This window comes from Cariama cristata, unplaced genomic scaffold, assembly GCF_000690535.1.
Source record: "Cariama cristata isolate BGI_N322 unplaced genomic scaffold, ASM69053v1 scaffold22760, whole genome shotgun sequence".
Classification (NCBI taxonomy): Eukaryota; Metazoa; Chordata; class Aves; order Cariamiformes; family Cariamidae; genus Cariama; species Cariama cristata.
Window position 1 is genome coordinate 33 of NW_009595599.1, and position 15,536 is coordinate 15,568.

General features: G+C 45.8%; 1 protein-coding gene across 1 annotated transcript in view; it reads left to right on the plus strand.

The window, feature by feature from the left end:
- Window positions 1–1,792: 1,792 nt before the first annotated feature.
- The window catches only part of GFPT1 (glutamine--fructose-6-phosphate transaminase 1), a gene marked incomplete at its 5' end in the record, with an annotated part of 15,737 nt that continues 1,993 nt past the window's right edge, over window positions 1,793–15,536 (plus strand). The window contains 11 exons of the mRNA XM_009702761.1: window positions 1,793–1,927; window positions 2,851–2,912; window positions 3,687–3,766; window positions 6,750–6,855; window positions 8,134–8,297; window positions 8,898–8,993; window positions 9,277–9,374; window positions 10,524–10,644; window positions 12,594–12,751; window positions 14,673–14,787; window positions 15,098–15,225. Coding sequence (XP_009701063.1) covers window positions 1,793–1,927; window positions 2,851–2,912; window positions 3,687–3,766; window positions 6,750–6,855; window positions 8,134–8,297; window positions 8,898–8,993; window positions 9,277–9,374; window positions 10,524–10,644; window positions 12,594–12,751; window positions 14,673–14,787; window positions 15,098–15,225 — 1,263 coding nt within the window. The remainder of the gene's footprint in view (window positions 1,928–2,850; window positions 2,913–3,686; window positions 3,767–6,749; window positions 6,856–8,133; window positions 8,298–8,897; window positions 8,994–9,276; window positions 9,375–10,523; window positions 10,645–12,593; window positions 12,752–14,672; window positions 14,788–15,097; window positions 15,226–15,536) is intronic.

Here is a 15,536-nt window from a genome sequence, read left to right on the forward strand (position 1 = left end):
CGCTCCCGCCTTTACTCTCACCCCCCACGCTTTCCCACTCACACCCACCCCCCATTCCCACTCCTCCACACTCCCCCTACTCGCACTCTGACACCCTTCACTCGCCCGTGCACTCCTCCACTCACACCCTCCCTCTCCCACTTCCCCTCCTCCACTCACCCCCTCCCTCTCCCACTCCTGCTCCCTCCCACTCGCACTCACTTGTCCCCCACTCACTCCTCCATTGATGCGTCCCCACTCATTCTTGCACTCGTGCTTCCCCACTCACACTCGCTCTTCCACTCATGCTCACCCCCGACTCACACTCCTTCCCCCATTCGTGGTCACTGGCGCACCCCGGCTCACACGCTCACTCCCCGCGCTCACTCCCCGCGCTCACTCCCCGCTCTCACTCCCCGCTCTCACTCCCCACGCGCTCACTCTTGTTCTCGCAGTGGGCACTTTTCCACTTGCACGTTCTTGCACTCCGTTGCACTCCGGCTCCTCGCGCTCCGTGCGCACGCTCAGCCCCCACTCGCAGTCCCGCTCCCAGGCACGCTCCCCCCCGCCGCCTCCTGCACCATCACACGCTGGCTCGCTCTTCCCACCGCTCCCCCTGACGGGGTGGGGAGGAGGAGGGAGAGGAAGGAGGTACATCCAGATGGAGGAGAGAGGTGGAAGGGAAAGGCACGAAGGAGGGATGGAAGGGAAGGGAGAGGAGAAAGGCAGGGAAGAAGGAAGGAAATGGGAGGCGAGAAAAGAGAGGGAAGGAAAAGGAATGGAAAGGAAATGGGAGGAAGGAGAAAAGAAGATAAAGGAAAAGGCAGGGAAGAAGGAAGAAAGGAAAGGAGAGGAAATGCAGGAAAAGGAGGAGGAAAGGCAGGAAAGAAGGATGGGTGAGGAAAAAGGAAGGCCAGGAAAAAGGGAAGGCAGAAAGAAACAAGGAAGGAAAGCAGGAGAGAAGGAATAAAGGGAAAGTCAGGAGAGAGGAGAAGGAAATGAGGAAAAAGGAAGGCCAGGAAGGAGGGAAGGCAGAAAGAAACAGGGATGGAAAACAGGAGAGAAGGAACAAAGGGAAAGTCAGGAGAGAGGAGAAGGAAAGAAGAAGGGAAGAGGGACAAAGGGAAGGAAAAAAGAAGTGCAGGAGGGAGGGAAAAGGAAAGGAGGAAGTGCGAGAGAAGGAAAAGGAAAGGAGAGAAAAGGGAGGAGGGGGGAAGAGGAGAGGCAGGAGGGAAGGAAGCAAATTTTGCAGGAGAGAAGGAAAAGGAAAGAAGGATGAAAGGAAATTTTGAAGGAAGATGAAGGGAAAAGGAAAGGAAGGATAAAAAGGAAAGGCAGTAAAGAAAAAGGCAGAAAAGAAATGCAGGAGGGAAGGAAATGTAGGAGGGAAAGGAGAAGAAAAAAGGAAGAGGAAAGGCAGGAAAGAAGGATGAAAGTGTGACGGAAGGAAGAGGAGAAGAGAGAATCCCAGAATTGATTAGGTTGGAAGAGACTTCTGGGATCATCGCGCCCAACTTTTGTCCTGAGACCACTGTGCCAGCTAGAGCATGGCTCTAAGTGCCACGTCCGGCCTTCTCTTAAAGAAGGAAAGGCTGGAAAGATGGAAAAAGGAGAAGGAGGAAAAAAAAAAGAAGAGGAAAGGCAGGAAAGAAGAGACAGGCAGGTGAAAGGAAGGAAAGGGAAACGCTGGAACAAAGGAAGGGAGAAGGAAGGAGGGAAAGGGAAGGAAAAGCAAATGAGAGAAGGGAAGAAGGCAGGAACAGGGTGGAAGGGAAGGCAGAGGGCCGTGTCCCACCGCGTGCTGTCGCTGCAGGAGAGCAAGGGCTACGACTTCGAGTCGGAGACGGACACGGAGAGCATTGCCAAACTGGTCAAGTACATGTATGACAACCGGGACAGCGACGACATCAGCTTCACCACCCTGGTGGAGAGGGTCATCCAGCAACTGGTAATGGTGGGGCAGGGTGCGAGGTGGGGACAGAGAGGGACACAAACGCCCCCCGACCCCAGGACAGTCAGACACACACACAATAATGGCTGTCCTCCCGTGCCAGGCTGGCCGCGGGACGTTCTGCGGCACACCTGAGGAGTGCTTTTGTCTTTCCTGCCTCGGGCAGTTCGTCTCAGACATACACTCGTTTGTCTTTAACATCAGTCAATACTCCTGCGAAAAATGTCCAAATTTTTGGGGGCGCAACAGCATCTTGAGGCAGCCAGTCCCTGGCATGTTGGGTGGGAGCATGGGACAGAGCGAAAATAAGTCCGTGCCTCCAGTTTTCCCTGAAAACTCCATCGGTAAGAGATGCTGACACCTTGTGGGAGCTTCCCTGCATCGCCTGGGCGCCCAGGGACGGGATCCAGCACTGTTTGCCTCGTCACCGAGCCCCTTGTTCGGGAGACGATTTCTCAGTGACTTGTCCGGCAGGAGATGTAAGAGCGGCAGACCAAGAGCGCGTTTTGGTGGCGGGTTGCGGTGGTTCACGTGTACAACCAGCGGCACCACTCCGCAGCAAACACCCCAGAGTTTCGGCACTTCTTTGACCAGATCTTTGCCTTTCCAAGTCCCCTTGCTGCCCTCTGAACTGCTGCCGGAGCGCTTGGGCGGGTGGCAGGGATGTCCGAGGGCAGTGTCTGTGGTTGGAGCTCAGCAGACTCGTTCAGGGGCTGAGGATGAGCAGCCTCAGGGCAGGGACACCCTTCCACAGCGAGGTGCCCGGAGCTCCCGGTGGTTCTGAAGACGGCTGCGAAGCCACCTGTTTGGTGTCGTGCTGGTTCACGGAAACACGGGTGCAGCTTCTGCACTGGGAATCCTGAAATGGTGGCCCAGGCCTCAAGCGAAGGGCTGAAGAGTTTGTGTTTCTCTTGTTCCAGGAAGGTGCTTTCGCCCTTGTGTTCAAAAGTGTTCACTATCCTGGGCAAGCGGTTGGTACCAGGTAAGTATTGCCGTGGGACTAACATTTCTGTTGCACCCTATACATTGGGTTGGTTTTGTCCCCATCAAGTTAGACGGCGTAGAGGTGGTTCACATCACGCTGTATAAGCTGGAGTGAGGGTGGCTGTTGTTTTTTGTTTCCTTTCTCTTGTTTTCCATCTATCATAACAGAAAATTCCCCAAAATGTTTTGAAAATTTCTCAGTGGCCACCTGTATCGCAACTGATCTGGAACAGCTTTGGTTTTTTTGTAGACTCTGGTTGAGAAAGATCTGAAAGCAGATGGGTTTATCTTTTCCTTTGCATTTGCCGTTGCGGCGGCATTTGGACAAGTCCTCTGTTTGACCTGAAGCTGAGCCAGCCTGGTGTTCAGGTTTTCTACGCCACTTTTAAATGTCGGCATCAGTCAGGTTGGTTTAACCATACATGTGCCTAGCACAGGATTTGAATTCCGGTGCCGATAGCGGTTTGTAGATACGTACAGTGAGCCGCAGTCGGCGCGTTCCTGGCTCAAGTGTCCGTGGGATTGCAGTTACTCTTGCAGAGTTTCTGCTAAACTTGAGACAGGTTCTTTATGTCCGTGCGTTGTGTTCATTCAGAGATTCTTTGGCTCTGTCTTGGGGGCTCCCGTGTTTGCAGCACCAACAGCTTATCTGGGAGGAGCTTGTCCGTGGTCGGTTCGGTTGCTGTGCTGGAGAAGAGCAGTCCCTTCGGGTCGGGTGATAAGGGGATGAATCTTTGGGCGCTGAGGGCTGTAACGCGGTGTCCTCTTGCAGGCGAGGCAGCCCCCTGCTAATAGGAGTGCGCAGCGAGCACAAGCTCTCCACCGACCACATCCCCATACTCTACCGGACGGGTAAGTGCGAGCCCCCCCTTCCCCACAGGAGCCACCTTCCCCTCGCGCTCAGACCAATGTACAAGCACTGAGTTTCACAAACAGTTGCGTGCTTTGGAATACATAATACACTTTCAGACTTTCATCTGTAAATTAAACCATTATAAAAAAGATAATTTTTCTTTTTAAGTAAGGTTTTAACCACATGCTATACCACCAAATACATGATTAGTCTCTAGTTTTATTAGCAAAGCTTATCAAAGTCTCTTTAATTGTCTGTTTAATATCTGGTTATTGCTTTCTGTGTAGTGTAGTGAAACAAGTGAGATAATCAGAATTCCTTTTTGATCAGAAACACCACGAGTGACACGCAGGAAAATCCACCCATCAGTCCACCCATCCCCTTTCAAACATTCTGACGTAATGCTCAGCATATGTGCAAAATTGATGACTTCGTGCAGGTTGATTACAGAAGGAAACAGTAAATTACCTTAACCCTCCCCCCCAAAAAAAAACCCAACCCAACAGAGTGAAACCCAATGTTAGGAGGCTGTTAATAATCCTAATGATCCTAACGCAGGTATTCTCCAAAATTCCTTCTGGAGTTCACGTCCTCAAAGAGCTGCATCCTCCCTCCTGGTCACAGTGTGAATCTGAGTTGCAGCTTCTGGTAGAAGCAGTAAGGTTGACCTGAGGTTGGAACTTACTTCCCATTGCTTGTTTATCAGGGTGAACCGTTTTTAATTCACATTAAGTACTTCATTTTTTTTAAAAGGCTAACCCATCACATGTGATGTGATGAACTAAGTTCACATCTGAAGCAGGAGAGGGCTTTTCTGTAGGAGGAAAGGATCTGATTCTTGGCTGCTGCAAACAACGGTGATTCCCCCCTCGGCAGACAGTGGCCCCAGGCGCCGACAGCTCAGTGGGTGAAATCTGTGCTCTTCCGCCGGGGGAGACGCCAACCGCAGTTTGTTGAAAGATGAACTGTGTGTGTGCTGTCAGGAGCTGGCTTACCTGAGTTCAATCGTTAGGCGAGGTTTTGTTTCTTTTTCCCAAACATATCTTTCAAGTCAGTGTAAAGTCTTGAGAGTAAAATTCTGAAGTCAAGTTAACCTTAATTCCCAGGGGCTTTAAGAACCAAAGTCCCTCAGCTTTGAGAGGAACTAAGAATTTTCTGAAAAATCGCCCCCCCTAGCCCGTTTTTTACTCTACCTGTGTTAATTCTCCATGTCGTCTCTATTCTTTGATTTAGAAGGGAAAAGATTACAAGATTATGCCTGTGTTGCTTCTAAATTCTAGTAAATGGGAGGTAGGTGCTGTAGAGAGTACAAGCCAAAGGATAAAAATCCAGGTTATCTATAGATAGATGGATGATCTACGGGCAAATCCATATGTAACATAACAACCATAACTGGCTCAATACTCACTGTAACTTTTTGGTCACGCCTTGGTCAGCTATACGTGTAGTGCATGTGTATGTGCACAGTAGGGACACATTCCCGTTACAGCTCAGTGCAGAATCTGTAATACAGGAAAGCAACGCAACGTAACAAAGTCAATGCAGGGAAATGTTCCGTTTTGAGAAACGACGTTTGCACGTTTTGATCACGTATGAGTGCTTCTGAGGGAGAACGGTCACTAACACCTTTGCTCTGCCCTTTCCCAACAACAAATCGGTCTGTCCTGTCTCAGCTCTACAATAAAGGAGTTGTTTTGCTCATTTACTGACTTAACTGAAGTGGAGGGCTCTTAATTGTTACTTACTGAGCCTTCTTACTGAGTATCAACACGAAAGCGGTACTTTTTCTTTACATTTTCATTTGCAGAATTATGAATGTAAACATCATGAGCTCTACTTACATGGCTGAATCAGATCGGTATCCAGCAGGTGAAATACAACATTAGAGCTTATGGAATAAATACAGAATAGGGTAACTTCCATGTTGTTGTTATTCAGCAATGGTCACGTTTTGGTAGATAAGCTGACTTAACCCACCCCCACCCCTTAACATACGGTGCACAATGACTGGTAAATAATTTTGTTTGAGGTCAGTGCTGAGCAGTAGGTGTTTCGGTCCTCATCTGCATTCCTGATGAGCTTTGCCACGGAGGAGTATTTTCTGCAGTTGAAGAGGAGGCGGAGGATTAGAGAGTATTGGGAATTGCCAGAGTGCTTCAGAAAGGACCTCTGGTGAAGCACAGAGCTTTTTTAAAGGCTTAGTACAAGGTTTTTAGAGGTTGACTCTTAACCCTGTGACCCTCAGTACACCTAGATACTTCCCTGGCGATAGCATTGGGCTCACAGCAGTTTACCAGCTGTACAGGTTTTGGATCAGAATGAGCGGTTGTATCAGATGGCCCAGGAACAACGCCGAGTACTTAATCATGGATTTCCTGATCTGTGCCTGAATGTGTTAGCTCAGCCAGACAGAAAACAGGTTTGGGTTACATCTGCCAGTGCTCAGTGGAACAGTGGGGTTGCACAGGTGGCGGTTCTGACAGAATTTCCCAGTGCCGAGAATAACGGACAAAGGAAGAGCAATCCCGTTCGATTTCTCAAAGCCTCAGGGAAGTTAGTGAAACAGGAGAAACTTAAAATGATAAACAGGGCAGATTCAACCGGGAAAATGTTGGTAAATGTGACTGCTCATAAAGCAGCTCGAATTCCCTTCTCCTACTGGAGCCAGACATAAACTTCCATTTGGATTTTTACTGGTATTTTCCTCTAAACTTAAAACTCTGCGCTGGCATTACACTTGCAGACTTAATTCAAAAGCACATAAAAACCTTGCAAGAAAACTGAGAAAGGGCTCATCAGTAAGACGAGTGCTGGTATGCCGCCCTCCTCCATTGCCGCTGTTCAATTTACTGTGACCGCTCGTAGTGATGAAAATGGGGCTTCCTGTTGGTACCGGGCACTGGGACCACTGGTCGAGACTGAAATTGCAGCTGTGCTCCGGATTTGTCAGTGCGTGCAGTACCTAATCCTCGCGTCTTCTAGGTAAAGACAAGAAGGGAGGTTGCAACCTGTCTCGTGTCGACAGTACCACCTGCCTTTTCCCTGTTGAGGAGAAAGCTGTGGAGTACTACTTTGCCTCTGATGCTAGGTAATGTTTTTCAGTATCTTTTAGCGTATATAAAAATACCCTGTTTAAAGCTGAGGCCTTGAACAAGAGATGGGGAGGCTGTGGTTTCTTTATGAATAAAGTAAATTATGTATATGTGGCTGTTACTTTACAAACATTAACCACTTACCATATGCGGCTCGGAAAGAGACGGGTGGATTAGATGAGAGTTTCTGTTAAAGAAATGAACACTGGCTTTGGAATAGTGCTGTTAGCCTCCTTCAAGCGCATCGGTTGATAAGATTTCCAAGGTGAGCGATGGGAAACCTGAGAGAGTACTGACCGAAAATAACAGGACAGATGCTAATTATCAGGATAGTTGTGTTGATTCTCCAGGGATCTCTGCACACGTGCAATTCCCTGATCGTCAAAGGTAGCTCATTTTAATCCCAGGGGAGGGAGGAAAGACTAACTTGACAGCAGCCTTACCAGAGCTATTGGTTTTCTCTTTATTAGGAAAATGAATGCTTGTTCCAGAAATGTAAAAAAAACTACTGCTGTGGTTGACTTGCACAGCTCTTCTTGTCAGAGCATTTTGAAGAGTCTTAGGACACCCTGATGTGTTCTGATTTTAGAGAGCTTTTCAGTGACTTGCCCAAGGTCAGAACAAAAGCTACTAAAATAGGGAGGTGATATATTTCGCTACAGCTTGCCTTGCTCAACTAAGAGAGAGTACACACTAAAACTTGGCCAAAGATTTTAAACCCCACTGGCATTTCCAGTATTGACCTCCCCCAAGTAAACTGCAGGCAGGGAAGGTATTCAATAGTACCTAATTCCTGGAGTGCTTCTAAGCAGATCTCGGAGGACTGTAACAGGTGGCCAAGCTGTGCCCAGTTCTACAGATGGGGAAAATGAGGTGGAGGGAGGGACGATGGCTTTCCACTGGGAAAACCAAGAAAGGAATCTGCACCTGTAGTTGAGCACCCTGTGGGCTAGGGCAAATTACTGTCTTCCTGACTTCCACTCTCTAGCTCCTAACGGTTAGATCATATCGTTGCACATGCTGCTTTGTCTCAGGAATTCATAGTTTCTTCTTCAAGCAGGCACTGAAATTAATAATGAGGTAGGTGGAAAAAATCCAGTTATATTGGCAGTGTGGAAATGTACTTTACAGTACTAGTCTTATTTTAAAAGAAATTCCATTGAAATGAGTAACTTTCTTGAATCAAAGTTGTGTATGGGATTATAAATAGGGCTGTAGCCCTCATCTTTCTGTGAAGAATAATGTCTCACGGCAAATGATTTATGCTTTTATAGTGCTGTCATTGAGCATACCAACAGAGTGATTTTCCTTGAAGACGATGATGTAGCAGCTGTGGTCGATGGCCGTCTTTCCATCCACCGGATTAAACGCACAGCAGGCGATCACCCTGGACGTGCTGTCCAAACCTTGCAGATGGAACTTCAGCAAATTATGAAGGGTAAAATCTTTTGGATGTCACCTGTGAAGATGCACAGGGCCTCCCTGGAGTCACGGAATAAGTCAGGCTGAAAAAGACCTCCGGAGGTCATCTGGTCCAATCCCTGGGCTAAAAGCAGGGCCAAGTAGCTCAGAGTGTTAGTGGGCCTTGTTGAGTTGAGTTTGGAGCATCTGCAAGGACAGAAACCCCACAGGCTGTCTGAGCGCGTGTTCAGGGCTTTATTATCCTCACGGTGAAAAAAGTTGTCCTTACATCTGATGGGACTTTCCCTCTAGCTGCTAACACCGTAAGGGGAATTTTGGGGCAGAGAATTTTGCCTCCTGCTTGGAGGTGTCCATTTTTCCCAAGGCTGATCCCTAGCAGGCTTGCTGTTCCAGATCTGACCCTTCATTGACACATTCTAGTAACTGGAATCTAGCTCTTGTGATGAGCTGATGCTTTGGCAGAAAAGGAAATACCAGCTTAATAAATCTCTGACTGGTAAGCGGCCTGTTAGTGACTCTGGTCAAAGCTTTTCCCTATATATGTAGGAAAAATGTAAATTAGCAGGAGGTAATTTAAAGTGTTCTCAATTGGTTTGTTTGTTTCTTTCTTTTATAGGTAACTTCAGCTCATTTATGCAGAAGGAAATTTTTGAACAGCCAGAATCTGTCGTTAATACCATGAGAGGAAGGGTCAACTTTGATGACTACACTGGTAATGGAGATTAAGCCTCCCTTGTTTTTGACAGCTCAGTATCTAGTCGTCGTTATTCACAGTCGGTATAGAGGGGGAAGTAGGTGATGACATGCTGGTGTAAGACGATGCGCATGTCTCACAGGGAGCGCTTCCAGAATGACGTGCGCTGGTGGCAAGATTATTTTTGTGATGTTTTTTCTTGCAACGTGGTTGATGGAGATTGTAGCATGCTGGGTGTTAGCATCTTGAGAATTTCTGCTACCTGGCCGCCCTAATTTTTCTCTCTGAATCTTGCTTACAGTAAATCTTGGTGGGTTGAAGGATCACATTAAGGAGATTCAGAGGTGTCGTCGTTTAATCCTTATTGCTTGTGGGACAAGTTATCATGCTGGAGTTGCGGTAAGTGGTCAGTCTTGATCTGCTTGCGAACTGTAGCTAGAATTGAACAGCGGGCGCGGTGTTGTATGCGTTGAGCAGGTTAAGGATTGATTTCAGGTTAAGGGTGAGCAAGTGCACGCTGATGAATGAAGACCCTTTTGAAAGCTGCGTACAACAGACTTTCAATTCACCAGCAACAGCAGTAGGAAATAAAAGCTGAAGAACCTGAATATTTATGAAAAACATTGCCTGTGACTTTCATTGCTACAGAAGGCTTTAAAAAACAAAACCTGCTCTGTCGTAAAAGACAGTTGGCAGGGGAAGAGACAATGCAAGAGCAGAATGGAGATGTTGCAGCAAGGTAGGGGCTGCCGTGAGCAGACAGGATTTCCTCCTTTGCTACTTAGGCAGACAGCGATGGCGCCGGCTTAGAGACATCTCTCTGCTTGCCCAGCACAGCGAAGAGGTTTCGCTTTGTACCCTACGGAAGTGCTGGCTGTGCATCGTTTTGTTTCGTCAGGGTCCGACCTAAGCATTGGTTAAAACTTGATGGCTGTAGATGAAGCCTTTCTAGATTGTAGCTTGGCAGCCCATCATGTTGCAATTAAAAGTACTCTACAACTTCAGAGAGAAATCCTTTAGCTTCTCTTGGAAATGCTACAAAACACAGCTATGTAAACTGATTTACAAGGACCAGAAAAGAAAATTTTTGTTCATCTTGGCTAGCTCTGTAAGATAATGTTAACAGTAATACATCGACTAGCCAAAACAAGTTTCTGGCTTGGCCTGGATACGGGCACTGGTTTCCGAGTTCTTCAGTAATACAACAAGTTAGAGTATGATAGAAGGACACCTTGTATTATAGAATATATACGTAGTATTACATAATAAGTGAGACTTACTTAAGAACAATCTACATGCATGGGAGGAGTTGGCCTCACAGGCTTTTTGTGATGCCAAAAGCAGGGTCAGTTTTCCCCGGGGTAGCTGTGTGACTTGAGTGTGGCTATACTGAGTAATTAGAATATAATCCAGCACTAATTTTCACATGGTATTTTGATAGTAATATTTTCCAGTGTGTGGCAAGTAGAAAGTTTTTTTCTGTACTCCAAACACTTGGTTTTCTAAACATGATGTAATATGTAACTTTCTGACATCTCCTTTTACCAGACCCGCCAGGTTCTGGAAGAACTGACTGAGTTACCTGTTATGGTTGAACTAGCCAGTGACTTCTTGGACAGAAACACCCCTGTCTTCAGAGATGATGTTTGCTTTTTCATCAGCCAGTCAGGTACGGTCTCATTTTACCACCCACTCGCTCCCCTCTTTCCTGGAAACGTTAGCTTGGGAGGAAAAAGGCAGTAGGGCCAAATTCTTGGGCTTGCCTGTAGGATTGCGTGTGGTACGCGTGAGAGAAGCAGCTGGCACACACATACCAGAGATGGGGAAAAAATAGAGAGGTTCTCCTCCTGTCCGTCTACGTGCTGGTGCAGGATTTTGTTTAGCTGAGTCTTACATATGATAACAGTAGTTTTGTTTCCTTTCTCTGTGAGGAAATACTCCATCAATCGACAGACTGGGTAAAGGCAACTCAGTAGTTTCTTTGGGATAGTTTTAGTTCTCTAGGTAAAGCACTACCAAATACTGAGCTGTATGGTGAATCAGACCCATAAAAGAAATTAAACTGTTACACACAAGTACCAAAACCACAACAACCTCGGAATGGAATATGAGATAAAAGACACGCTTAAGCATAAAAACCCCCCACAAAGCAGTGATCTATATTGCATTCAAAATATTTTCAAAGACAACTGCAATACAAAACTACAATATTTCTTTTCCTCTTAGTTGCATTTACCATTGTAGATTTTCATAACTGACCTTCAGCTTTGATACTAAAGCTAGTTATTTTTTCTCCGGGTTAAAATACTCTTTTGGTAGCAATTTTTTTCTTCTCAGTATCGAGTAATTCAGAATATCCTCTCTTTGTAGGGGGCTTATGTTCAAGTTTTCCCTCGGTTTTTGGAATACATGTGCAGATGCTGCTTCTTCCCCTTAGAAACTGTACTTGTCCCAAACTAACAGGGAACACGACTGAGAGCACGCTAGGGGTTGCGTCTTACCCCTGAAGTGTTGGATGTGGCGAGCTAACAAAGATTTTCCTGGAACCCGAGCCTGGTCATCAGGCAATACAAAACCAAAGTAAATACTAGCTCAAATAACCCCAGTTCCCCCCACCCATAAATCTGTTTTTCTAGCCTTAGATTCCCACCCTACACGGCTTGCTTTTAGTGTTGCAGTATGCAGAGCAGTTTTTATGCAGCGGTGTACTGAAGAAGTGTACGGAACTGACCTTGGGTTTCTTGTTCTCTGTTGTGACCTTACACGTGCAGGAGTGCTCAGAGGTGTGTCCTTTTAGGACAAAAGCAAACTGGTAACACTAGATGGAATACACGGTACCTTCTATTCCTAGTCCCATCTCTGGAGCTCAGCTCGCAAGGCTGGGATCCTCGGTGCAAGGCTTCCTTTCCCCTCCTATCGTGTTCATTTAACCCAGCTTGTTCTGCTGTTTTCTATCGAGAGTTTTTGAATCAACACATTAAGAGAATTCCTATCTAAGCCAGCTCGTGTTTGCGTAGTGCAAACAATTTTGAGCAGGGATGATTAGCTTTAGACGTAACCTCTTTGATAACAGATTTTGCAAGCTCTCGTGTTGTGGGTTAGCACCATCAGCCAAACAAGTCCGTGAGTTTCAGTGGCGATAAGGTGGTGGGAGGACTCAAAAGGCTAGCTGTAACTGAATGCCATTGCGTCCGCGGTACGCTTCAGCTGGGTTATGTCCAGAGGTCCCTAATAGATGTTTTCCCCCCACCCTGCCCTTCCCCAGGTGAATTTTTATTTACCAGAAAAAGGAAGAAAATTGGAAAAGGAAGAAAGTTGGGTTTTGTTAAAGAACATACACTTGAACTGCCCTCTCCCCCTCTTTTTTTTATTTCTTTTTGGTAACCATAGCAGAATACTGACTTTCCCTTACACCAAATAACTATTGTTAGGTTTTGTGTTCTCTAGATTTCACCGTCGTCTTTGTAGGGTTAAACCACACTGTGCCAGGGCTGAAATAACTACAGACTCCTTTGACTTGCAGGCAAATACAAACCTCTGAGATTCACAGATTTGACATCTGCAGTGACAGCAGTAACCAGTACTGAGCTGCAGCATTGTCAATACCTGTCTTTTCAGGTGAGACGGCAGATACTTTGATGGGTCTTCGGTACTGCAAAGAGAGAGGAGCCTTAACCGTAGGGATAACTAACACAGTTGGCAGCTCTATATCACGAGAGACAGATTGTGGAGTCCATATCAATGCAGGACCAGAGATCGGGGTTGCCAGTACCAAGGTAAATCACAGGTTTATAGACCTCACTGGTTATTATTATCGTTGTTGTTGTTACTGAAACTCCTCCTGAAGGTGTTGGCTAGAGCGTGGGTCCTCTGTTAAATGCTTTCTGTTCCCTTTTTACCAGTTGCTGTTGATGATTATGTAGTTAATGACCGTGTGCCCAGCAACGCTCTTCACTTTCTCTTTCTTGTACCTTGCAAAGGGCTTTTATTTTTCTTTTTTTTGGTAAATGAAATATTCTAAGCATTGAAAACAAAGGGGTCTCGGAGGGAAGATTTCCCTAAGAGGCAAGAATTCTCTCCTCTTTGCCATCACTTGTCTTGAGGTACAGGCTCGGTTTAAACTAAGTTCTAAAGACGAAAAAGGAAATTAAAAGACAAGTTTATGGAAACTTTGACCACACGTAACTGCCCTTAATGGCACTGCTTTACTAAACAATGTGTGGTATTAAAACTATACTTTCAGCAAATGGAGAATGCTCTTTTACAGAAAACCAGTATTTGTGCCCGCCTAACAGAATTATTCTGTGGCTGATATATCTGGCTACGTGTGATACAGTATGAAATAACTTGCCTTGCTGCATTTCATTTTGATGAAGTGCTTCTGCATGGTGAAATCTGCTTTGATTTAGTTATATTTAGAGGCGAGATGATGTCAATCTGTTACATAAATTCAGCCAAAAACCACATTTGAGTTTAATAGTTCATTGGGGAATTTGATCATGGAAAATTCATGAGTCTCTTACAAGAAACTCTTGAACAAGTTGTTTGTCGCTGGGTTGTTTTCACATCGCCAACGTTACAGTTTGGAGATAAGTGAAAATGGCATTTTCCCTCTGGTGATGTGGGGAATTACCACAGTTGTGCATATATGAAACATGAACTTGAAAAGATTCTGCCCTAAGATGTCCAGAACTTCATTTTGAGAACATATTATAAACAACCCAAGCATTGTTAGCATGACTGTTTGGTGACATTTACTTCGGTAACCTTCAGCTGCACCAAAACGAAGTAGATCCCATTCCGTATCAAACTCCGCTAGTCAGCATAACTGAGGCTTTTCTAGATTCCTTCAGAGCTATTTAAGTCCTCTCCAATAGAGCAACATGAAAGTTTGTTTGATCATTGTTTAGGAAGGGACAGAAATACTACGAACCTTAATCTTATTTCTGAGCAACTTCAGTCCCAGGCTGGCACCACAGACCATTTCATAACATTTGTCTTACAAGGACTTCAGAGGCTAGACGTTGCAATAGCTGTTTGATACTTTGCCTCAAACATTTTTGTGACTGGAATTGCCTTGACTTGAGCACTAATTTCACTTGCCTGTGCAGCTGACGTTTTCCCCGAAGTCAGTGAGACCAGTCACTATGGTCTTAGACAAATATGGAGCCTCACCAAGGTGAAGAGTTCAGAATCTGTTCTTAAAGAAGGGTGGGTGGGAAATCACTCACCTTTTCAGCTGCCTTTGTGTTCCTCGGAGCGCGGTCCAAAAAGACTTCAGCCAGCTGTCCCGTTGCGATGGTCAGATGGTGGTGGTGGACTTCCACTGTTCACCTCCGCTTAATGGATCTGCCCATCTTCAGTGTTTTCAGCATTTACTTGCAGTAAAGGAGGACACAAGTATGGTCACAAAATAGGATTTAATAGTCACCAGGGAATCTTAGAAATACTCCATTTTGCTTGTTGTATCTTAATCTCTTGGAGTACAAGGAGATTGTGCCATTCCATGCCGCCATTTGAGATTTGCTCAAATGAGATTTGCCATGTTCATCTTCGCTACTTAATTGGAATGAAATGCCGTTTGGTACCAGGTTAAGAATAAGTCAACAGCTAATCTAAGGATTCTACGTAGTGAGTGACAACCATATGGTTACTGTCACAATGATGTGTTTTCTCTCTCTCTCCCCTCCTTACTAGGCCTATACCAGCCAGTTTGTCTCTTTGGTGATGTTTGCTCTGATGATGTGCGATGACAGAATTTCTATGCAGGAAAGGCGCAAGGAAATCATGCGTGGTCTAAAGGGGCTGCCAGGTAGGAAACTGTTGCGGTTATTGCGTCCCACCAAGTGAAACTCGGTAGCACAGATGAACTTCAGCAATGCCTGAATTTTACTTTGCAAGACTGAGGGGATCAGACATGTGCAACGCGGCTATCGGCAGTAACTTTCGCCACCGCATTCTCTCTAATGTCTTTACACCGCTAAACTGGACTATTAAAACACTGAGTCCAGTTTTTATGCAAGCCACTGCTATCTGTGTTTATGAAGTATAAACAGTATATACGGTTTGAGAGGCACAGGTATATAACCACACACAACTTGAATTCTTCCCTTTCTTTCTAGATTTAATTAAAGAAGTGTTGAGCATGGATGATGAGATCCAGAAGCTAGCCACAGAGCTGTATCATCAGAAGTCTGTTCTCATCATGGGACGTGGCTACCATTATGCTACATGTCTTGAGGGAGCTTTGGTAAGAGATTTCTTTATTTACAGCTGGTTAAAACACACTTAGTGATGGACTTCAGATTTCCGCACAGGAAACAACACGTGGCTACAAGTTGTTTTAAAAGCAGCTAACAGCTATGGCCTGTCGGCTGAGGTACTGGGTCAAAGAGCTAAAACTCACCGTAACGCTGCTGAGACTACCGTTTAAAAATACCCAAGTCGCATCGCAGCTCCAGGCTACAGTGGGTTGAAAGGGTGTATTTTCTGCATTCACACTGGGAATGCTTTACTGTGCCAGGCCGGGCACCCTAATAAAATCAGTTCTTTGAACTGTTG